At 38.8% G+C, this 24,500-nt stretch overlaps 1 protein-coding gene across 1 annotated transcript in view; it reads right to left on the bottom strand.

Moving 5' to 3' along the window:
* The window catches only part of LRRC2 (leucine rich repeat containing 2), a 52,190-nt gene extending 34,858 nt beyond the window's left edge, over window positions 1-17,332 (bottom strand). Inside the window, exons 1-2 of the mRNA XM_013953166.1 lie at window positions 17,208-17,332; window positions 7,175-7,385 (exon numbers count right to left, since the gene is read on the bottom strand). Coding sequence (XP_013808620.1) covers window positions 7,175-7,385; window positions 17,208-17,332 — 336 coding nt within the window. The remainder of the gene's footprint in view (window positions 1-7,174; window positions 7,386-17,207) is intronic.
* Window positions 17,333-24,500: the final 7,168 nt, after the last annotated feature.

Genomic DNA, 24,500 nt, shown 5'->3' with positions numbered 1-24,500 from the left:
ATGCCTGAAATGCCTCAGGCAGGGTAATGAGAAATCTCTCCAACTTTCTGAAGTGGGTTACCACTCCTCCACCTTTGATGGTGCACATTTTTCTGCAGCAAAATAAAAGAATGAATACCAACTGGGGATTCAATTAGTATTGTTTTCCCCACTGTTACAGAATTGAAGATGCAGCACATGGGGATAGCATTTAGCTGGAGCTGCATAGGTGTTGCTCTAAGAAAGAACTGTGATTCACAGAGAAAGCAGATGCAAAACATAGTCACACCAGGGGAAAAATATGTCTGGGAACCAGATAGCATTCACCACTATTTCCGCCATTGTGCCACAATCCAAAAATCTTTCTATTGACCTCCTGTTTCTTTCCACCTCACTATCGCACCTGACCACCTCTGTCTCTTTGCTGGCCCCAAGGGCTGTGGCAGGGAGAGGAGGCAAAGGCTTGCCTTCAAGAAGCCAACAGCAGGACATTCCCCTAGAGTGTAAGCAGGATCCCACAAACTTCTCCTTCATAAACAAGAAAGACAGTACAAAACACAAGGCACCCTCTCAGATAAAGATCAAACAACTCAGCTCCTTTATAACTTCAGAAAAATGAAATAAAATGATTCATTTTTTCCCCATCGCTTAGGGTTGATGGGAAAAAGGTTTAAAAAAATCTTTACTTGAATCTTAAGGATTGCCTCAATAGTGTCAAGATATTCTAATGCAAGGACTGAAAAAGGATGGAAACTTCAAAAGAATAGAACCAGGTTTGAATTTGGGCTCTTCTACCAATTGCCTTGACTCACTTATTTTTTCTTTGAGATAGTTTCTTTGTATCTTTTAATCACCTTTACGTTTTGCAAATGTCAGTTTACAAATACTGCAGTATAACACACCTCAAAAAAAAAAAAAAGCATTTTCTGATTTTCTGTCTTACCATATATTTTTGTTGCTGAAACATAAATTGATGTGATATTTTACTTCATTTACAAACTAGTTAGGGATGGGAACAGAAATTTGCACAAGCTTTATGTTTGCTTTACTCTGATTCCCTAGTGCTCTTTTGTAATCATCTGCTGCCACACTAAAGCTGGCAGCCTGCTGATAAATTACCCCATGAAGACTGACACTTGGAGGATAGCCAGTCTTTTGCCTTTAACAGAAAAACAATACCTCAAACTCCTTTGATTTGGGGGGAAAAAAAACACTATTAAAAGGCAATAAATAGCAAAGCTACAACCATTGGTAATTTTTCTAATTCTAATTAGGAGAGAATTTACCTGCTAGACATAAGCCTGTACTAAAACTGTGATCAAATCATTCAACTCTGAGATGTTTCAATTCTGTTTCTTAACCCAGCTCTGTAATTTCATCTGCATGGGCCAAAACAAAACCTTGGATCCAAATCTCTCTGATCTTTCAGAAAGTTTGGAGCCAGTTCCAAAACTATTAAGACTCTGGGCCATCTCTATTACCTGACTAAGTCAAGCATTTTATAAGTACTGGTGGGGAGAGGGGCAATCTCTGGAAGTGAATAAGCATGCAGGAGATTTTCTGTCTGTTTAATGCACCGATTCTACTTCACCTGTTGTGGCAAACTGATACCTCACTGTCACTAACAGTCACAAATAACAAATGGAAATTCTCTATTCTCAACAAAAAGAGAGTACGTCAGATAGTAAAACTGGGAGAATAAATACAAACGAGTAACTCCATTAATTTGCTGCCTTTTTCTGTTCATAAATGATATGCAATAAGGTCATGATTTTCTAGTAATAATTTTACAGTCACTTATCCATAAGTGTTGTGCACATTTGATATTAAAGTTGTTTAAAATAGGCATGGATCCAGATTGTCTGCTGGAGTAAAGCAGCATAGCCAAGAACCAAGCCCTGTTCTGTCTTTGAGTGAACATTATCACTTTTCATTTACCAATACTGACGGATTCAGAAGTTTGCTTTTCCTGAATATTTTCTTAAAATCATTCTAAATCTGCTGATCCACTAGAGAATAAACATTCATTAGTTAGGAGCAGGAAGCAAACACGCAGAAGGGAAAAAACAGAGTCCAAGTAAATTTATTTAAAAATTCAAATGAATATTCATGGCATTATTTTGCTATAGTTTCCATTCAGCTCTAATAGCAGTGCTATTTCTCTGAAGAACTAATTTAATTCAGCAGGTACATGTTTACATGTACAAAGGATCTCAATTAAGAGTTTCATCAACTCTTCACCATTCTCTCCTAGGCAGTGGATTTAAATGTAAAAGTCAGGAGTCCGAAGTCATTATATAGCTCCTTTTAACGGTGGGTTTGCCTGGAAAACTCTTAGAGGAAGAAAGTTTTCTTGAACATACCTGGGGAACCTCAACTTACTTGTGGCACAGTACATCTTTCTCCTGCTGACAAGTTCCAAGGTTTTATAAACACAACAGGATTTAGCAGACTTGCTGCTGAGGGGGAATACAACAGGTTTCTGCCCTGTTTTTATAAAGGGAAAAGACAAGTCTGACTTCTTTCACACCATCATATTAGCAGACTAGCCCATTTGTTGTCATAAGACCTCTTCTTTCCTAATGTTTTATTTCAGCTGCTAAATATAAGTACTTGGCTGACCAACAGCTTTCTTAATTCATTATTGTCCACACATAGACAAGCTCAGGAAGTGTGGGTTAGATGAGTGGACAGTGAGGTGGATTGAGAACTGGCTGAATGGCAGAGCTCAGAGAGTTGTGCTCAGTGGCACAGAGTCTAGTTGGAGGCCTGTAGCTAGCGGTGTCCCCCAGGGGTCAGTCCTGGGTCCAGTCTTGTTCAACTTCTTCATCAATGACCTGGATGAAGGCACAGAGTGCACCCTCAGCAAGTTTGCTGACGATACAAAACTGGGAGGAGTGGCCAATACGCCAGAGGGCTGTGCTGCCATTCAAAGAGACTTGGACAGGCTGGAGAGGTGGGCGGAGAGGAACCTCATGAAATTCAACAAAGGGAAGTGCAGGGTCCTGCACCTGGGGAGGAATAACCCCATGCAGCAGTACAGGTTGGGGGTTGACCTGCTGGAAAGCAGCTCTGCTGAGAAGGACCTGGGAGTGCTGGTGGACACCAAGTTAAGTATGAGGCAGCAATGTGCCCTTGTGGCCAAGAAGGCCAATGGTATCCTGGGCTGCATCAGAAAGAGTGTTGCCAGCAGGTCGAGGGAGGTGATTCTCCCCCTCTACTCAGCCCTGGTGAGGCCACATCTGGAGTACTGCGTCCAGTTCTGGGCTCCCCAGTACAAGAGGGATGTGGCACTACTGGAGCAAGTCCAGCGAAGGGCCACAAAGATGATTAGGGGACTGGAGCATCTCTCTTATGAGGAAAGGCTGAGAGAGCTGGGCCTGTTTAGCTTGGAGAAGAGAAGGCTGAGAGGAGATCTTATCAATGTGTACAAGTATCTGAAGGGAGGGTGTCGAGAGGATGGGGCCAGACTCTTTTCAGTGGTGTCAAGCGACAGGACGCGAGGCAATGGGCACAAACTGAAACACAGACACTTCCATCTTAACATGAGGAAAAACTTTTTCACTGTGAGGGTGACAGAGCACTGGAACAGGTTGCCCCGAGAGGTGGTGGAGTCTCCTTCTCTGGAGATATTCAAAATGCGCCTGGATGCAATCCTGTGCAATGTGCTCTAGGTGACCCTGCTTGAGCAGGGGGGTTGGACTAGATGATCTCCAGAGGTCCCTTCCAACCTCAGTGATTCTGTGATTCTGTGATTCCCAGCTGGCAGAGATGCACCACAGAGGGATGCAGATGCTCAATTCGTAAATATTTGGTTGATATACAAAAGAGGTGTCAAGGACCACCAAACACTAAGGATGCCGTCACACAATCTCTCCCAGGTGGAGCTCTGACTGAAAAACATAAAACCATCTCACTGCTGCAGTTATCAATCACTATCCGCAGCCAGAAGCCACCCACCCTGGAGAGGTATGGCCAACCCAGTAACCAAGTTACATGAAGACTTTTTCAGATTCAGAGAGGCTCACTGAGTATAAGTTCTTCAAGTGTAAAGGCCTGATGCTGATCCTCCTTATAGCGCCGTAAGAAATCCCATTCAATTAATGCAATCACACCATTATAAAACCATTGATCTGAGATGTGTACGGGCTCAAACTGCGTGCCTCAAAAAATTGGCCTAAAAGTGAACAGTAACTAGTAAGAATTAATGATCCACAAGGAATTATGGATCTGCATACACAGAATATAATTACTCAAAATTCAGTTACTATAAAACCAAGTCCTGCTTTCTTTAGCTAGTATTCTATGCCTGTCTATCTAACCTCTTCTCAGATAAGTTAAAATAATTACTTTACAAATGAAAGGAATAGTGAGTGTCCACTTAATGAAAACACATTATCATTTCAGTGACATTTGAGGTGGAAGAAGTGGCAAAGAGGTCCTGAAGGAAGGAATTGCTATTAGGAATTCAAAATGTGTGATCTGCTCTGATTTCCCCTGTTGCAAAAGGTTCTCAGAAGGAGATCCAAAACTATTTCCCAAAAATGACTGTCCAACTGATTATCAAAATAGTTGTCCAGACTACCCCAGTATACAACATAAGGTTTTATGAAGCCCATTTTGAAACTTGCACTTAGCAAGGTGTAATCAGTGGGCCAGATTCACTGCTATGCTGCACAGGTACAGAGTATGAGACACTAGCATCTCTGTGACACACCTACATTTTTACCATTGAAACAACATTGGCGCTGATGGGTCCCCAACATAAGCCACCTTCCTCATTGACTGTGGGTTCACAAACAACTCCATTAGTTGATTTGTGGAGTCAGCCCATTTGCTGCTGAAGAAACTTCCAAAGAGAACCCTGACATGAAGACCTATGGGAAGGATATTGTAAAGGCACTTATTCTGATCTTGCAAAATCCCTAAAATGGGGATTACTCCTCCATGAGACTTAACTTCACAACGTGCAGGAACAGAACTGGTAAAGGCCAGAAGCAGGCCCAGTTCTCAGAATTAAATCTGTAAGTCATACCAGCAACCTACTCAGATTTAGCTATCAACTGTCAAGAGGATATGTTATGGCTTCATTGATGAGAGAAAAGGAGAAACATAATAGAAATACTTATCAGCTAAAAGCAAGCTAGATAGAGGATTCAGCAGCCAGTTCTCAAATGGACACTTCACAGGGCTTTGCTGTTTGCTGCTGCCAAACATACATGGCCAGTGAGCAGGAAACCAAGCTGGTTATGTGCCTGCAAGACCGCACAGGCGACCTTGGTTCTGACATCTCCTAATGTCCAAATGCTTAATCTTCCCAACTTTCCCCTCATAGGTGTACTTCTCTGCAAAATTCTTTACAGAAACTAAAACACAATTCTTACCACAGCTCCTGACTACATAATGTACAGGAATTTCTGATTAAATTGTCACATGTGCACAGATTTTTTTTCACATGCCAAATGTTCAGCCTGTGCAGCTTTTAGTCCATTTGGTTATATAGTCTGGAAATACATTTTCCATAATGCACTCTCTTCAGAGAGTAACAGGGGAAAAAATTGTCATGGCTGATTCTGCCTTTGTTTTGGAAGCAGCAGTTGAGATAAACTGCAAAAAAGAGATGGTATGATTTGTATAACCAATACTATATATTTTTTAAAATGTCTATAACTAGGGAAAACAAACTTCCTGTAGAACTTCATTTAAAAAATGTGAAAATCCACTTGACTGTTTTCAACTGTTAGAGACTGGTAGAATTCTTTGACCTTGAGGAAGGGTGGGTCTTCTCCAAATAAGGCATATGTATTACTGCTTTGATTTTATCTTAATCTACAGCCATCTGCAAACTACATCACCATATTTCTTTGAAATGGGAAGTTCACTTTAACCAGGCTGGAACTGAACGAGGCACACTGGCTGAGTTAGCCCATGACATGGAGAGAGAACCACAGAGCACAGTTATTAGGAGTCTGCTGCTAAAGACCAATGTCTCTTTAATGTGATCCTGCCCTCGGTTTAATCTTTCAGTATGTCAAATTGAAATAAAGCAACAGAAAAGTTTTAGCTTGCACTTCCCTCCTCCCCTGTGCACTGAAAATATTTGCAGATGCTACAATGTAAGTGTCTAAGGAGCTTTAAAATCTTTTTTTTTTCCACCAATAGGAGGAAAAATTTACAATACAGGAAAGTGTGCAGTATAAAATTACACAACTTTAGATAACATTATGCCAATATCCAAGGATTCTGGAAGCTGAGAAGTGCTAGTTCTTTAGCAATCAATCCTACAACTTGGATGATTGGCATTAGCTGAAGAAACAGTCTCCTTACTAGAGCTGGATGGGAGCCAGGGTCTTCTGTTTTCCAGAAAATTCATCCTACTTTGTTTATTCAGAAAAGGACTAAAGCCAAAAAAACCTCACCTTCATGTGAGAGGAAATTTGGGTCAAAGTTATGTCTCACATTAGTCAAAAAAATTGTTTCATTAAAATTGAGACACTTTGTTGACTGGCCTTTTTCCTTGCATTTTTTCTAATGAAAATGATCTCAAAAAAGCTATTTTAAGATGATAAATTACAAAAAATCAAAATGATTATTTCACTTTCCCCTTAATAAAGTATCTTGCATTCAAAATACATCTCAGTGGAAGCTTTAACAGTCTAGAAAGCTTCAGACCAACTCTAACCCACCTTTTGTTGAATCTCAAATGAGCTCACTTCTAAACTGGTATTTCAAATAAAATACAACCAAGAGCTTTTCTGTTTGCAAGACCATTGTGGATTGATGCAAATGCTAGTTTTGATTTGAACAGAGCTTGGAAAAAAAAAGTTATCACACCATTAGAGTAAGAAGACAGATCTCCGAGTAGCAGAAGATATCAACAAGCCAACAAAGCTGAATATTACTTTCATCTTTTTTCATTCATCAGGGAATTTAAGAGAAAGACATCTTATTGCAGAGTGATTGCTCACACCAATAATTTTTGCAAGGGCAAAATTACATGTTTCAGGAGAGAATTTAAAATAAGTGTATTTGAGAACTAAACTGTTAGTTCAGGGCAAGATGAGAAATGCTTTTGTCACTTCTAACACAATGAAAAACTATCAGTGTCATACACATTGTCAAAAAAAAGTTTTGTGGGATTAAAAGTTACAGTGCTAAGCCACTCAAATAAAAATGCATTTTCTATTATATTTACCATCCACTGCTCTCCAGAAAGCTGAAAAATAAACTTGCTTCTTTCCTTCTCTATTTCATCTGCCAAAGCACGCCTCTTAGGGAGCTGAGGAGTCTTTCCGTACTTATCCAAGATCTTCTCATCAGTGTCTACAAAGCCATTTTTGAGGTATTTTGATTGTGGGATGCCTTTCTTCCGGCACTCTAGCATGAAGTTCCATTCCTGCTTTATCCTGAAACAGGGCCAGAAAGGGTTTATATGAATCAACTGAAACAACACAGCACAGAAGTCTTAAAACTTTTTCTTTGTTTCCACAATGATTAACAAAATAAAGTCACAAAACCAAATGCATTGTCCACTTAAAAAAAAAAATGCATTCAAACAGCCATGCTTAGATTTACCAGGCTGATATATAGATGTGAGCAGGATTTCATTTAGTAACTGTAATACAGTGACATCCAGGGAATAACAGAAAAGCAGTGACTGAGCCACTGTCACAGAAAGCAGTATGAGTTATGCCATTGATTTCAACAGGATAGGAAATAGATTGACACTGAACAAGTAAGTAACAAATTATATGTATGAATAAAACAAGGACCTGGTGATATATGCAGAATTTTTCAGCTGGAAAAGATATTTTAGCACCTAAGGTGTTAGAAACATTTTTTTTTCCTTCTCTCTCCTATTCAAGGATAATGATCTATTTTCATTTTTTAAAACATTATCTTCCAACATCATCTTAGGAGGTAAAGGTCAAAGTTATCACATGCCAACTAATTTCTATTTCGACTCCAGTGTAACTTTAGGCTCACCTCCAGGATGAAGTTTCATCCATATAACTTCAGGCACAAATTTAATTTGACATAATTAAGCAGTGCTAACTGCACGTGCTTTAATTTGAGAGAGATTTATTTCAGCTTAGTCAATTAAGGAACAAGTTGATTAACTGAAGCAAGTCTTCCTTATACCAAAAATAAGACTCTGCAGAGGCCCTTGTCTCATAAATCTGATCTTACACTTTGAATGCTAGGTTCTTGTTGTACATGAGATTCAATTATATGACCTCCACCCTCTGGCAGAAATTTTAAGCAAAAGACTTGAAGAAAACTGACAGATGCAGCAGGGCACAAAGTTCAAGATAATGTACACTATAGGGGAAGTCAAAAATGGTACCTCCTAGAAAAGGGAATGAAATGCAAGTTTGTAAAGTTCAAGTAAGAAGTAATAAAAACAATAAACATATTCCCAGCTAAGCATGGAAAGTTCTCTAAAATGCTAAACTGTAAAAACTAAGACATATGAAAGAATGTCTAGTTTTAAATCAGGTACAAGAAATCAGTTACAAACTTCGGTATAGGAAACATCTTCACAATATGGTAAAAATAAGTTAATCTTTGGACGCTTGTAGCAAGGTAGAAGTTAGAAGCTGAAGAGCAGAGTATATTGACGGGGAACCGATAGTGCACATTAAGTCATATTCGACCCTATGTTATCAAAATAAACCTGGATCTCTAGGGATCAAAACTCCAAGCTTAAATAGGAAGAGTATTACTGAGACAGTAGTAAACTGCCCAGCACTAATTGTGACCTTAGGGGAGGTTGGAGAGACTCAAAAACAGAGAGCACAGCAACAGTGGGAGACTTCTGTTATCCACACACAAGTCATACATCGACGTGATGCAGACCTCACACTTTTGGGAATCACGTATGGCTGTTCATCAGCACTGCTAGTCTTAGACTTGATTCAGTTTCCAGTAACAAACCATACACAACTCATCACAGAACTACTGAAGGCCTCTTCTGTAGTAATGACTACATTGTATTCCCATGCAGCATCCCCATAAAGAAAAAAACAAGAAAAGAATATTCTAAAATGCATTCAGTTTTAGAAGACAAACTACACTAAAAAAAGTGGTTAGAAGTGCGGCTCACTGGGTAAAATGCTGGCAGACTGCATGAAAACAGTGCAGTCTCAGAATAAGTACATTCTTACAAAGCCACAACAAGGATCTCTTTCTCCCTCACTTCCAAAAATAGGAAAAGAAAAAAGAGAAAGTGGCATTTATGTCCAAATGAAGAAGTGAAAAGGCAGTGTAAGCTCTGACAAATTAAATGTAAAACCACAAAAAGCCAAGTGAAGAGAAGTCACTTATTGCAGGTATACAAATGAATAGGAAAAAGGTTTTCTAATGTAGAAGCAGGAAGCCTCTCAGATATGGTGGGAATGATAACTTATCAAGGTACGAAAGGAACAGTGAAGGAATATTTAAAGAAGCTGTTAAGAAAGCTGCAGAAAAGTGAAACTTATTCTTGGTTTCAGTGTTCATTAGAGAGGACAGTTTGCTCTTCACTGGTAAGCAGTTGGAGGGCTTTCCTGTATTTAAAGTGTCAATAGAGGAAGCTTGAGAATAAAAAAAAAGTTATCTGAAGAGTGACAAATCTCCCAGTTTCTCCCAGTGCCTAACTGTGGACACCCTTATATCATAGGAGTCTGAAATATGAATGAGTTCAGGAAAAAAAAAAGATTGGACAGTCAGAAAAAAGGTTCAGCAAGTTTAGCTCAGGGAGTCCCTAGAAGAGAGGCTTTAGTAAGAGTAAAGGAAAGGTTCACCACCAACCTGCAGCATCTGGAATATTTTTTGTAAGCTATTTGATATAACAAAGACAAGAAGAAAATGGGTTAGACCAGACAGCTGTTTAGCCTGTTTTGTGATCCTTCAGCATACTGCATCTGATACTGAGAGACAGACAGCAGAGCACCTGATTGCCCTCGACAGCCCTATCAAAGGGTATCCCCACCAGCTGCAGCCTGGAAGCCTGCATCAGATAACAGCATTTTCCATATCAGGAGACATGAAAGCTGAAACACCTCTCTCAGCTGCCTCAACGCCTGAGCCAATTCAATTTATAGTGCTGAAGTTACTTATTCAATCTGTCATCTGAACCCCAGAGATCACTAGCACAATAGAGGGCAGACAATGCCATAGCAAGAGGTCACTAGAAAAAGCTAGAACAAAACACTTTGATATAGTATAAGAAAACTAAATAGACCCAAAACACCTACACATTGTTTTCTAAAACTCTTCTACCAGGGAGCATAGCTAATTAGTTATAAAAGCTCTCTGTTACCGTGAGAGGTAGGTGGGAAGTGAAGTGGGCAGGAAAAATGTGAATTAAAATCCCCAAGGAAGAGAACAACAAAAGGATCTGAACCATTCAAAAGCATAAACTGAAAAGGACCAAAACCCTGGAGTTCTGTTTTCTAAAATCTTAGAAATAATCCTTTACATACCACTGCTGTACTGCTATTTCTTACATCCTCCTCCAGCCTTCTACATACTGCCTCTCCGTCCCTCTGTGAAGCTTAACTCTGCAGAACTGCCCTCTCATTTCTTGGAAATCCTTTATTCTCCAAAAAATTAAACATTTGATTTCAGTGCATAATTCAATGCACTGGAAAAGTTTCACCCCAAGACGCTCTTCATATTCACTGCTCTTCACTTGTCCAAAGAAATGGGTGAATCATTCCTCGCAGTATAAGTTCCAAGAGCCTTAGAAATCTGAACAAACAAAAAGAAGAGGTCAAAAAGTCTAACTCTAGTCAAAAAGCAAGACACAGAGCTGCTGTACTATACCTCAGTGCTGGCTGTGTCAGGTAGAACCCAGGAACACAACATACACCTGCAGAGGGAAGGTCTGAGATACCCGTTTTTACTCTCTACCAACAGGGGATATGGAAAAGGGCAAGAAGGGAGGTATATTAAAGATGAAAGAATAAGTTGTACTCTGACACTTTATTGATAAAATACACAAAATACAAGTCTCAGGAGGCCACGATACATTGTTAGTCAAATAAGAAAAAATGCATATAAAAAACACTGTTAACCAAATCAGTCAGTGAAATACTGTCCAAAAGAAGGACAGACATTAAAAATTAAATCTGGTGAGGAATCCAACATGAATATCACACACTGTGTCAAATTTCTTCTTTACTCATACATCAAATTATGGCAACACACTCTTCTAAGCTTTTCAGGAATGCTCTCTTACGGTCACGAAGTATTAAGTACAAATATATTTTGAACAGATAGAAAGTGAATTAATAATGCTGCAACATGCCTAACTCTGTACAGTACATGTCAGAATGAAAATATGATACATCCCAAGGGCAGAGGGTCTAATCACTTGCAATACCACTGTATCTGTGGGGTACACATTAACCAAATGAATCAGTATGAGTCTTCCTGGCCTGGAAGTGTGACTTATAAATCAGTGACTGGCTGTATTATCAGTATGCTCTTCTAATCTTATGCCAGTGGGGAAAAAGCTGAGAGACTTGTGGTAGACAAACTGATATATATCACTAAACAAAGATTACAAAGCTGTAGCTTGCATACTACAGTTGAGATCAAACCAAAGAGATCTATTCAACCATGTTTGTTGCTCAGCTCTGTCTACGCATTGCCAAAGCATGGAGATGATGTTGCTTCTTTAAGGATCCTTATGAAAATAAAGACCATTAAGTTTTCTTTTAGTTGCAATCTTCAGTTAGAATAGGATTACCACCATGTTTTTGGTATCTAAAGGCTATTACATGAATGTTCTGGAATGGGAGAAAAGACATCTAAAGTAGTGTGGCAAACTTTAAAAAAATACACATATAAAAGCAGCCTTTAAATATGCTAATTCTTCTTCTAAAAAAAATAATTTCTGGTCTTGGCACTTTAAAGGCTCCAAATATTCCAGGAACACATTTTCACATATGACAAATGAGTAGGTGTCAAAACCATAACCCTCCTGAAGTTTGTCTTTTTATAACTGTTCAGCAGTAAAATAGTTTGAGCTTCCTCCAGAGCTTGATTAAGCACATGCCATCTTATTAAAGAAAGAACTATCAGTTTCAACATTCAAGAAATGGGTTTTAATCCAGTTAAGCCTAATTTAGGTGGGAGTATGAATATGAAAAATAATTTTTCTGGACATAGCACCCAGATGAAATCACATATTCCAGCTCAGCTAACTATTTCAGTACTACAACTTCAATCATGCAAATAGTCTCACTAATTCTAGTAAAGCTGAGTACGTCTGCTTATGTTTGTCCAACAAGGTATATGCCAAACAAGGTACCTTTATACAAATGCATACCTGTATGACTTCACCAGAACAGACTTTAAATGCTGTAGAGCAAGGGTTATTTCTTCCAAGCTGTTAAAATCTCACTACAGCCCAATAAGTTGCTGCTTTTCAGTAAACTCTGAAGAAGATATACTGTAGATACAGATATAGATAGATATAGATGTAGGATCAGCAGGGAAAGAGTGATAAATTATTTCTGGTTTGGTTAGCGATGAACGTGTCTTCAAGTAATCTTTCCTCAAACATTACATCACTATTGAAGTATATCCACAGCAAAGAGATTTCACAGTATATAATTAAGATTTGTTATAAATCAGTATTTCCTTATGGGGACATGCGAGCTCCTTGCTTGTCATTTTAGATTCTCCAACAATACCACAGATCTAATCAACCTTATGCAAATAATTACTGTAGGATAAATTCAATGAATGTACCCTTCAAAGGAGTCACCAGCTTGGAAAACAAAAAGTTTATTAGTAAGGATTGAGCCATTCCAGTGGGAATATTTGTGTTTCTTTGAAAGTATAAATAGTTCTTCCTTCTGCTTTGTTAAATGTCTGATTAGGAGGTCTTCAGGAAAAAGCTAAGCAGCTTAAATAAGGCAATGAAGTTTCATTAGATGGCACTGTTTCCTCTAAATCAGGAGGGAGGAAATAACCAAGCCACTACTTGATGACACCAGTTTAGTACTCCTGAGTGACATTTAAATCAGAATCACGAGCCATGCAGGATCATTCAATAATCCTATAGAAGTTCCAGAAGAGCAGCACAGTTAAACTGGAGCACAGCCCAGACTAATATTAATGACAGACTAATAACATTTCCCCCCCATTTCAACTGCATTGATTCAATCTCAGCCCATCTGCCAGGCTCTTCCATGGGTTATAGAGGATTGTGGCTGAACAGCAGCTCTTATCTCTCAACCCACATGTATTCATTACATTAGAGGCAAGGTCTGTGTGCACAAATGCATAAAAACACAAGGCAAATAACACAAGCGGTTACTAGTGCTGCCAGATTGCACACCAACTTTGTTACCCATAATTTTTGTAATATTTATGTTTGGGGCTAAGGGCTCCCAGCCTGAGATTTAGGCTTGCTCAGAAAAATTTTCCAATTGGATTTTGATGAGGATATAAACTTCACAAATAAAATCTTAGTTCAGCTACAAATATATTACACCACTAAAGTTTGACAGAGAATTAGAGACAAACCTATTTTATTAAAAAAGACATAAGCTCTCAGGGAAAGAAGTTATTTTCTGCCTATAAAATCAAAGTTTTCTTTGGATTTTTAACATTCAGGAAGTGCATAGTTCAGAAAAGTAATATGCACACAGGTAGTTAGCCAGCCCTCAAGAGAAAAGTTTTAGAGAAGAGACACATCGAAGCATGCGGCTGAACAAACTGTTATTTTTCCTGTATGTTTGGTTGGTGGACAGGGAAGGCAGTGCCATTTCACAGGAAAGATTTAGACAACCAAAGATTTAGACATCCAGGCAAACAGTTTTGGCATTCCCTTACTTAATTGTTTAATTGCTCAGCCCTCAATTTTTACCTTACCTGCTTTTCAAATAGTAGATAAACACATTGCAATCCTTCCCAAAGAATCATCTAACAAATTCTAAGTTTTACCTTCCTTCCTCATCCAAAAAAAAAAAAAAAAAAACAGAGAGGAAAAATTAATGGGGAAATTTAACATATCACATCAAGTTAGCCTGAGAGCCTGCAGGATTTCGGGATACAAGATTGTTCAGCACTATCAGAATCTAAGAGATTAAATGCAAAACTGCACTATAAACAAGCTTCTTTCTATAATGAGGACTTTCATACACAGATAAATTTGCCCTTTTCTGGCATTATTTTTGTAGCAATGTGTTCATATCTTAAGAGCCAGATACAAGCCCCTTGCAATAGTCTCAGTACACTGTTCTGTAGAACCTGGTTTCACTGGCCAGCTGTTTAAACATCTGTTCCAGAAGCTGTAAATTCCCCAAATCTTTACAAGGTCTAGCCATTAATGCAGACAAGGTTCAAGCTTTGCATTTATTTGTGAGGTTTCCCTTTTAGAAAATCTTCAGGTAAAAAAGAGAAATATCTTACATGTGACTGTTTACTGACCTCCATGAACTAAATTACCTTGCCCCAAGACAAGCAAAATTCTCTGGATGCTAACTGGAGTTTTTCCTCAAATAACACTTACTACCTTTTGCTGCATATTACCAGGTCATTTTACATTGCAATGGGACTGATGAGGAACTGCATACTCTCGAGGGCATTAGTGAATTAGAGCCTCTTTGAGGAAAGCAGGATTTTTGTTAAAAAGCAGCAGCCTCAGCCAGATAGATTCCAAACTCATCTGTTACACTAGTGTGTTTGCAGAGAAACTCAATTATAATTTCAACCTTACTTGGGAATTCACTCCATCTGCTGGCAAAAGTAAATATCTAGAATCTTAAATGTTATAATGCAGTCCTCAGTTTGGGAAGCTGCTTCTCTGAATGTCTTTGGGGGATTATCATTTTGCATTAGAATCCTTTCCAAAATTTTTATTTATTATGAACTGACAGTGAGTACTAGCACTAATTTCAGTGGACCTACGCAAGAGTGGTAAGATTTTAATCACTGAATAGACAGACTAGCATAATTTTCTCACTCATGCAACTCCCTGAAATAAGGAAATACATTTCTATATGGAGACATGGTTTCTATTATGCATTTAATCATAATTACAAGTTTCAGCTATACTTTTAAGTTAGCTAGAAGCAAAATCATGTCCTACCTTCAAAAGCACTGAAAAGCATCAACTCGTTATCTGACCTTTAGGACTAAAAGCTAGTGGTAACTGCATACCTCAAAATAAAAGGATTTTTATTTTAACTGAATTTTGCATTTTATTACCAATATTTTTATGACTCTGACCATTATTCTACCAGTTTCATCCATTATGTGATGCTGGCACCATAAGAATGAACATGAACTTTGCCATTAATTTCAGCAAGTGAAATATCGATCACTCATAGGTAGGACCAAAGTCTGGTGTACTTCATCCTTTATGCCAGAAACTCTAAAAGAAATAGATCAACTGAAGAGGCACCTTATTGCTTAGCATGGAGAAGTGCAGCAGGATAGGGTACTGTATGCAAGTTGCAAGTTAAAGAAGGAAAACAAAATGCCTTTGTGAATGCTGAAAGCACACTTGCAACTTGTTATTTCTCTGCATCATATCCTAACCTTATTAATGTAAAAGGGCACAATAGGCCACCAAGCTTCACGCTTTTACCCAAAGGGGTGGCTCGAGATAAACAGCCATGGATGAAAGTGACAGGGAGAGCATACTGTTTTTATGGAAAACACAACTCACAGGACAGTCTGAGTCTTAACCAACACTATAGGCAAAAGACATGGGAGCTAGACTTTGGAGCATATGAGGGTATCTTCTTTTTTCTCTTGCATGCATAAGTTCCCTATGTACAGTATTTCTATAGTAGTCAGGTTAGAAGTTACCTCTGGTACCAGTAGACCAAAAAAAATGGGGCAGAGGGGTGTTGGCATTTGTAGCCACCTCTGATAGACTGACTTTTCAGACCTGCAGGTGCCCATGAACTGTTAGAAGCCATGCATTCCTCCTAAAAGTCCTTTTACAAAGGCGGTTGCAGTGGCATAGCAAGAGCCACTAGCTGACATGGAGAAGGAGTGCAGAGTTTTCTGCTTTATCTGCCACAGAATTACACAAAGCCATTTCTCAGCATAGCTTCTGGGACAGTAATAAGCTTTTATTGGGTTTGCTTTTACCAGATTCCAAATCCTTTCGCTTCTCTTTTCCATCGTACAGGTAAAGCTCACAACAAATATTTTCTACCCGTCAGCATTTATCAAAGGGAAAGCCTACCTCTACTAGCAAATTTAATCTGAAAGAGAAGAACTTCATTTTTCTTTTCTTTTTTTGTTAGGATTTTTTTTAATGCAGGCTTAGGGTAGGGAAAGAGGGAATCAAAATTATGACACTGGATGTTTTAAAGAGAACAGCGATGTAAAAAAGGCAGTCAGACTTCACACTAACTCTGATCTCCCCTCAGCCCAGCTGCTCTGTTGCAAGGTCAATGAATCCACAAATGGGGTTCCCTGAGCCAGCCAAAGCGCCGCACCCAGATTCAGTGCTGCCCTTCAGCTAGGGCACTGTTTAACCCTGAGCACTTCAGTTTTAAAGCAGAAAGTGTTTTTCATGGCTTTGTTCTCTTCTCACAAGGGAAAAAATGGTAAGTCATATGTTTCCGACACTGCCAGCACAGTATAATATTTCACTGTCTCCAATGGGGATGAACATAAAGAAACCAAAATATTGCTTAAACAAACCATAAATAAAATATAATAAAAATAATAACATGGTTAGTAAGTGTAAGTATAATATTCAAGCTTCTCTAATATTTTGGACAAGAGAAAACTCCTCTGATAGTTATTTTGTTCTGCCATCTCCTTCCTATTTAAGAGAAATTGTATGTGTCTATTTCATTCCTTTTTGTTTCTCCCGTCAATTCAACAAAAGACTTACAATATTTCTTAGTACAGAATTTTATGAGTATGTTTTCATGAATTCCACAATCAGAAACACTTCTATATTGCATATAAAAAGTATAAGAGTACGAAGTGCATTATTTTTTTCTTCAAATTAGATCTACACAGTAGAACAGTGAAAAACACCATTAATAAATCACAATCTGAATAGGAAAGTGTAGGCACTAATGAAATACAAGCATAGTTTGTGCATCATTTCTGTTACAATCATTTAAGGAGAGGCAGCAAGAAATGAAGAAACCAAACCCAACAAATTAAAGTTTGAATCACCTGACTATACATGATGATATTAACAGATTTGTTAACAGACTTATTTAAAAAGAACAACAAAAAAATTGGCTTACCGCTCTAATGAGCTCTTTTCTAATCTTTCTTTCTCCTTCCTTTGACGTTCTTTGTTCTTCTTAACTCGAGTTTCCCACAGTCCTCTTATGACAGAAAAGTCAAATATTATCACCTGATGTCCCATGCTGTTGACATTAAGTTTCTCCTGCAATAATAAGCCATCATGAGCACTTCAGGAAAGAAGTAATGAAAAAAAAATAAAGAGCTGAACACCATCATATTTCTTTAATCTGGGGAAAAAATCATAAGAAATAGTAACAAAATATATGCCTTCCATCTTACCTGATTTGTCTAAGTTTTTGTGCTTGCAGTAATCAATATATCATACAATTGGCTTCTACATAAAATCAATGGCAACGGTTAAGAGTTTGTTGAATTTTAGAGTCCTTCCACTTTTCCCTTTCCAAGTTAAAGACACAATCACAAAGAAATACCAACTTGATTAAGGATCATTGATGAAAATAGCTTCAAGAACTTTGTTTCTTTTAACAACTTTTAACAATTTACATAACAGTACTAGTGAACTGAGAGCTCAAAGTAACTGTTCATCTCAAAGCAAGCAAAAGCACTCAATATCACCATACTGGTCTTTAGGTATCCAAGCAATCCTGTTTCAGTGGAATTGTTTGCATAAATAGATGCTTATTTGTGAAAGGTGTTGAAAGACCAGACCTATAACATACAAAGATAACTTACCTATTGCCGAGACAAGGTTTGTGAAACATGGCCCCATTTATGAGTATGTATAGTTACCTTCCAGCAATTGAAGGCTTACCAAAGTTCTAGGTCTTGAGCCTATCTTTAACATGCTGTTACGAATTGAGCCGAACTAAAGCCTAAGTCACCAAGTTTCCTTTACCTAGTTAAAGCTGCAGGTACTTTGCTTCTACTGAAGTCAGTGACAAAGTTCCCATTCCTTTTAACAGTAAACTGTTAAGCTCAAGCTTAAGCAGATATGAGCACTATCTTTTTACCTGAAGGAAAAAAAAAGAAAACACTGATATCTTTAACAACCACAAGAGGTGAAGACCTTGGATTTGCATGTTGTGAAAAACAGTGTGACTGGCAGCAAGGTGTCCCTTAACAATCTGTGGCAATGGCTCAGTACAAACAAAGGAAGCAAACCACTTACTAGATCACTAACACAAGCACAGATATACATAATGTCTTGAAATCACTGGTGAAAATGTAATTAACCCAACCTAACATTTATTATGAAATGCAGCTAGGTTATCTACACAGGACTTCTGTCATACTTACTTCTTCATAAAATGGTTCACTGCACCACTACAAAGTCTTATTAAACAGAAATTTGAAGTCTTTTAAAAATAATTGCTCCCACCAAGATAAAAACACAGAAAAGGAAAATCAGTTTAAGCTTAAGCTTTAAGATTTCATTAAATGCCACTTTTATCATACCATTCATTAGCTTAAAAAATAGAGAATGGAAAGAAGAAAACCCCACTGGAATGTCAACTGATCACTGAAAAAGCAGTCTGCCCCTTCCTTTACTGGGTATTTTCAAGCTTTTAGCTATTACTTTTCCCTCAGACCTTACTCTGATCATTTCTTCCAAGTTCTGTGTCCCTGCACTGGGGCCATTTATTATCTGTCCTTCTGTCATAACACTGAGGAGGAAGTTCTCTCCCCTGCATTTTTCCTCTTCACACTTTTCGTAACTGTTCTTTTTCTCTTCACGTATAAATCTCCGTCATACATAACACAAAGGAACAATCCCTTCCGAGTCAGCAAAACATCTTCATCTTCATCACACCACAGGGTGAATTAAAAATAATTATGCAGATGTACACCAAAAGAAAAGGTTCCTACTTGTTCTCCTTATCTGTCATCTCACTAAGAAATATCCCAAATGCCTCTAAATACTAGCACAGAGACTGGTCTGAGACTGGTATTTTTCTATGACAAAAATGTTTTATAACTTAGGATGGTTATATAACTGCTATCTTTGCTGTTCGTAAAGCAGCTGCTTCTGTTGCTCGTTTATCTTTACAAGTCTTAACAATAAGACCATGAATACTTCCCAGCATATCTCAAATCAGCTGCTGACAGCAGCAGAGTCAAAACGCCATTAATAGCAGCGTAATGAGAACAGTGACCTTACTCATGGTGGAAGGTGTACTCATAATCAGATGCACCATCCCAAAACTGAATTCACTATTAATTTACAGGACACTCTTGAACACCTAAAATAAAACACTCTCCTCCACTGCCCAAGTACAGAAACCCTGTGGCAAGGATTGACCCCTCACAGTAGCTGCAGACCAGCAGCCACTCTGCAGGACTTAATTCATTTTAATAGACCAATTCATAGCAACATGTTTTGGTAGAAGGGCTATTGTAGGAGTTGAATTGCTGAGAGACAGTGAAGTGGCAGCTGGACACTTGACCTCTATTGGAGCCTGATGGCCTTAATCAACACGAAGTCTGAATAAACTGTGAGAGTACTCCATTTCCTTGACGTGTTCCCCACCTTCCTGTCTCCCAGGTTAAGTCATCTGTTCTTTATTGAGACACTGATTTATTAGACACTGAGGATGGATAATTTTGTATGGCTTCTATCCACATACTGGATTAGACTGTGATGCATCAGGGTTTCCTCTTCAACTGTAAAATCAGGCACAAGAGGAACATGGGTGGAGGTGAGAGGTGCCCATCATAACTTCTCAGGACTAATCTGTTCAGAACAAACAGAGCCACAAATCCTCATCAGACCACACAGTGGAGAAAGCTTTAGCAGTCATCCAGCAGGAAAAATGTTAAAGTTTGTTGCCATCTACAGCTCCAGAAAGGTCACCCAGCAGACCTCACAGGGCTGTTATTTCCCCATATCCTGGTCTGAAACACAGACAGGAAGAATCAAGCATGATGACAGAACAATTTTCCCCAAAGTTCAGATGCAAACACTTTCCCGATGATAAGATGTTGCCCTGGAAAGCAGGCAGTGATTAGAATAATCTGATCCTAAGTGTAGCTCCTTCAGGGTGCTTACTCATGCACAGTGAGAATTTGGGACACAGGAAGCAGTTACCAACACTGATTTCAGTGTCTACCAATACATAAGGCTGTACTTGTTGAAGTTCACATTCAACAATCTGTTCCTTTCAATCACCAGCTTGATTAAGCCTGTGCAGGAAAAACCAAAGCTATGGTCTATTAGTCATAGGCGGAAGTTACATTTGGGTAGAGAAATGCCTCATTATAGATTCCTTCCCAACTTGTCCTCTCCTTCCATTTTTGGAAGGAGGGGACAAGTTGACTGATAGCCCACACCTGACTTCCCTCTCACAGATAGGCTCCTCACAGATTATCATCACTCCCAGCATCTTACCCATTATCACAAATCATAGACCTGTTGAGGTGGGAAGGGACCTCTGGAGGTCACCTAGACCAGCACCCCTGCTCAAAGCAGGTCATTTGGTTACACAGTCAACCCTCCACCTACCTCAGCCCCTTTCCTGCACTGACTTCCCCATTTACCCATCCTTGTGTTACTCAGCATTGCTCCTTTCACACCACATATCCACACCAGCTCATCAAGGACAAGTTTTGGTCATACTTGTGGGGATTAACCTGACCCACTGACACAGCACTATCTTAACCCCCCTCCCCCCCCACACACAATTTATTTCTAATCCAAGAAATAGGCCACCTTCTTTATATTAGGGATAAATCCTGACCACAGAAACAAGCATCACCAGCATCTGCAAAGCCCTATTTCACAACTACGCTGAGTTTGCAGCTTAATGCCATCTTCCCTGGGTGACATCTACATCTAAATTATGCTGTAGATCATCAGCACACCTTTCTTAGATGATGCATTGTTATAATGTTCATTCAGTCTTATGAGTTATTAGTGAGATAGATCACAAAAGCTAGGCTCTTCAGTAATGTACGATAATGAAAGCACAGTGCTTTCCAGGGAAAAAAGGATTCAGGAACATAAAGACAAAGCAAAGATGTCATTTACAAGAGAATTACTTGTGGAAAAAACATTTCTGTGTGTGCTTGTCTATGGGAGCAGATAATCTTATCCCTAGCCATTTACACCTCCAGAGAAGTAATCTACAAGACCTTAATCAATAGCCTTAAAAAGCAACATACTGGGAAGCCAGACTGATCTCTTATCTAACTCTTTCTTGCAATAGTTAGCTCAGAAACAAAGCTCATTAAAAAAAAAAATTACCCTTAATAAAGTATTACAAGATCTTCCCTTCAGAGAAAGATACACATTATATATGAGGCTATATTTATAAGTAGTGAATATATCTAAGTAATTAATTTTAAAAGAGAAACAGCTTTTTGATAATAACAGCCAATAGAAATAAGCACTTGCACTGTTTGACAAAGCAATATTAAAGCTTCAATCAGAGAGACCTGAACTAATTGCAAAGAAACAGAAGTCCTCTTTCACTTCTCATTCTCTCTCTCCATATGTTACTCAAAAAAAACAAACAAAAACCCCAAAAACCCAACCCTTCAGCCCTATAGGCATTACAACACCTTCTCTTCCTCAACTGACAGCCTAGTTCATCTGCAGCCTTGCCCCAGTTTCCATCAGTAAAATACAAGAATCCTTAACACTTACCTTTCCTCTCTCTGCACCTTAAAGCAAGCAACCAGGAACTAATATTCTTCTGCTCAAGACTGTACTTTCAGTCCTAGATACCACAACTTCTCAGCTTCAGCATTTCTGGCCTAGCTGGGGTTGAGAGGAAGTGCTTGCTCACACATTACCATTCTTCTCCTTTCAGTGTCTGGTTTTAGTTCTCTGATTTCCATGTGCTATCTCTATATGCATTGAAACAGAGCAAAAGCCTATATAGACTTATTTTTCTGGTCTTAAAAAGAACAGAACAGAATTCCTTTACAATCTTGCAAACTTTTTATTTGTTTAACTGAACATATAAACAAGCCTATTAGAATCAAAAGGAGTTCTTATGCGTATAAAGATACTCACAGACTTAAGCATTTGGAGGATCTGGTGGCAAAAGAGCAAAATTTAAGTGATACTTATCATACATTTTATTGAAATGATGGAACATTAATGCCAAATGTTATTTCTAGTAAAGCATCTGTTTAAGTATCTGCATTGATTATTTTTATCCCATCCTTTATTTTATTTTATTGTGAAAACTCACCTAAAGGTACCCAGACAGTCCTCTAGCACTTACCTCAGACTTTCTTCTTTGTATGGTAGGTGCACCCAGGAGCTCTCATGATACACAGGAACCTGTTGGGCAGCGTGCTGAAAAACTACAGACTGAAAAGGAAAGTGTCTGCCCTATAATGTCTACAATCTTTTTTATTTCTTGTTATTCATGTTTTTGCTAAAAGGATATACTTACTTAAGATCATATCAACCCATCAGTAAGACTGGAGAGAGGTATTTAGTATCGTGCCTCCTAAGTCCCCTTGCTGCCTGCAGCCACCAACATCTCCGCCCCTTGGTTACAGCGCTGCCACAGCTCCCCCCTGCTTACTGTAGTTATCTGTCTTGTCTAGGGTGGGTTGAAGACAACTTGTCATAAGCTAACGTTGTATTGCCTATATTATATTACATCCTAGCCTCTTCTGAACATAGCTCTCATCCCTGCTACTGTTGGCCAACTTGCTTGCACACTGTGCTTTCAATAGAGCAAGAGTTGTGCCTTCTCGAGTCTGGAAAATGTCCAGCAGAGATCGGATACTACTAATACAGCCAATTTTATAGTGTGTTACAGTCCTCCAGAGTCTGGATGGAGCTTGGCTGCCCTCATTAACAGCACACTGTATGCTTCCCTTTGCTGCTTTACATGAGTTACCAAAAAATTAATGTTTTGGTTTCTTCAATTTGTTCAGCAGCCTTGCTAACCTGAGTCTTTTTTCTTTCAGGTAGCCATTCTGGGAGACCTGCTGCGCTCTTATGAACATTACTGGCAGGATTACATAGGGGAAAATGTGGGTAGCATGTTTCCTAGCAATCCTGCAAATGATTCCTTAGGAAATAAGCTCTGTCACACAGCGCGTGCTTTAGAATGATCGAGTCATTTATCTCACACGTCTTTAAATAATTCAGAGGGAACCTGACATTTGGATAGCAGCAGAACATATTCTTTTTTGCGTTATCAAGGAAAGAATAAATTACAGAAACATGCTGTGATTGAAAGAGCAACAGAAATGGTGACAATATTCATAGTATACAACTCTGTTGTGCTAACTGTGCACAGCTTGTAAGCGGGACAATGCTTTACAGTGCCACTATAGGAGCGGGAGAGGACATGCAAAGCAGGGAGCTATGCTTCCCTTCCTAGTTTTGCTCCTGCTAACAATTCCTTGTTGTTCTATGCCAGCAGGGGTTCATCCTCCCTGCTAGTTTTGATAGTTCACCTGCATCAAGGCTTGCCAGATGTACAGATTTGCCAGGCAGCATTTCAGGTCGGGGATCCAAATCAAATGGTAACTCAGATCACATATGCACGCAATCTTGGTCCCGGGAGCAGGAGGGCAGGGCCACAAGGGGTGCCCCCTAAAGGCCCAGGTCTGTGGAGATCCAGCAAAGGCCACTGCTGCGCTGCACAGTAAATAAAAGAGGAAAGGCAGAGGCTGCTGCAGGGCTGGGGAGAGCAGTCCCGACACCTGGACGCAAGCCCAAATGGCCTGGGAGTTTGAAATATTCTCTGACGCTCTCTCAAGAGCACAGTCTCAGTCAGCCTGCTCCTAGATAAACAAACACAGACAATGACATTTTCAAGCTATTAATTAGTCTAGCTTTCATCGAAATTAATTTCAGAAATTAGTGCCTTTGAGTATCACAGGGTTTAACCCTAAATGCTCTGATGAACCAAGTTCTGTTTGAGTTTCCTACTCATAGCTATTCTATAAAAGGGGATTTTAAGAACAAAAGTTGGTATCAGCCTCTTTCACACTCAAATAAGTAACTTTTGCATTGTTTATACACCAGGATTGTAAAGAAGATTTCTTCTCTTAACTTACTCCTCCAACTTCAGGTAGGAATAATTAGAAGCATCAAAAATCTAAAAAGATGTGTGAATATAGACATGCAAAGACTGAGCTTGGCTTCCACGTATTTTTATGTGCGTATTTCTCTTTGTCCAGTGCTGCAGCACAATGTCTTACTGACAGTTTTCATTAGTCAGTTTGTACTGGAAATGTAAATTAACCAGTCTCCCAAACAAGATTCCCTTTTATCACTGGAGTGTTCACATCTTGATTTTTAGACAATTTTTCACAGGGTTATTCATTAATTAGGTCTTTAATTATGGATTAATTAG

This window comes from Apteryx mantelli, chromosome Z (genome assembly GCF_036417845.1).
Source record: "Apteryx mantelli isolate bAptMan1 chromosome Z, bAptMan1.hap1, whole genome shotgun sequence".
Lineage (NCBI taxonomy): Eukaryota > Metazoa > Chordata > Aves > Apterygiformes > Apterygidae > Apteryx > Apteryx mantelli.
The sequence above is the reverse complement of the archived record's forward strand: the minus strand, read 5'-3'. Positions and strand labels throughout refer to the sequence as shown.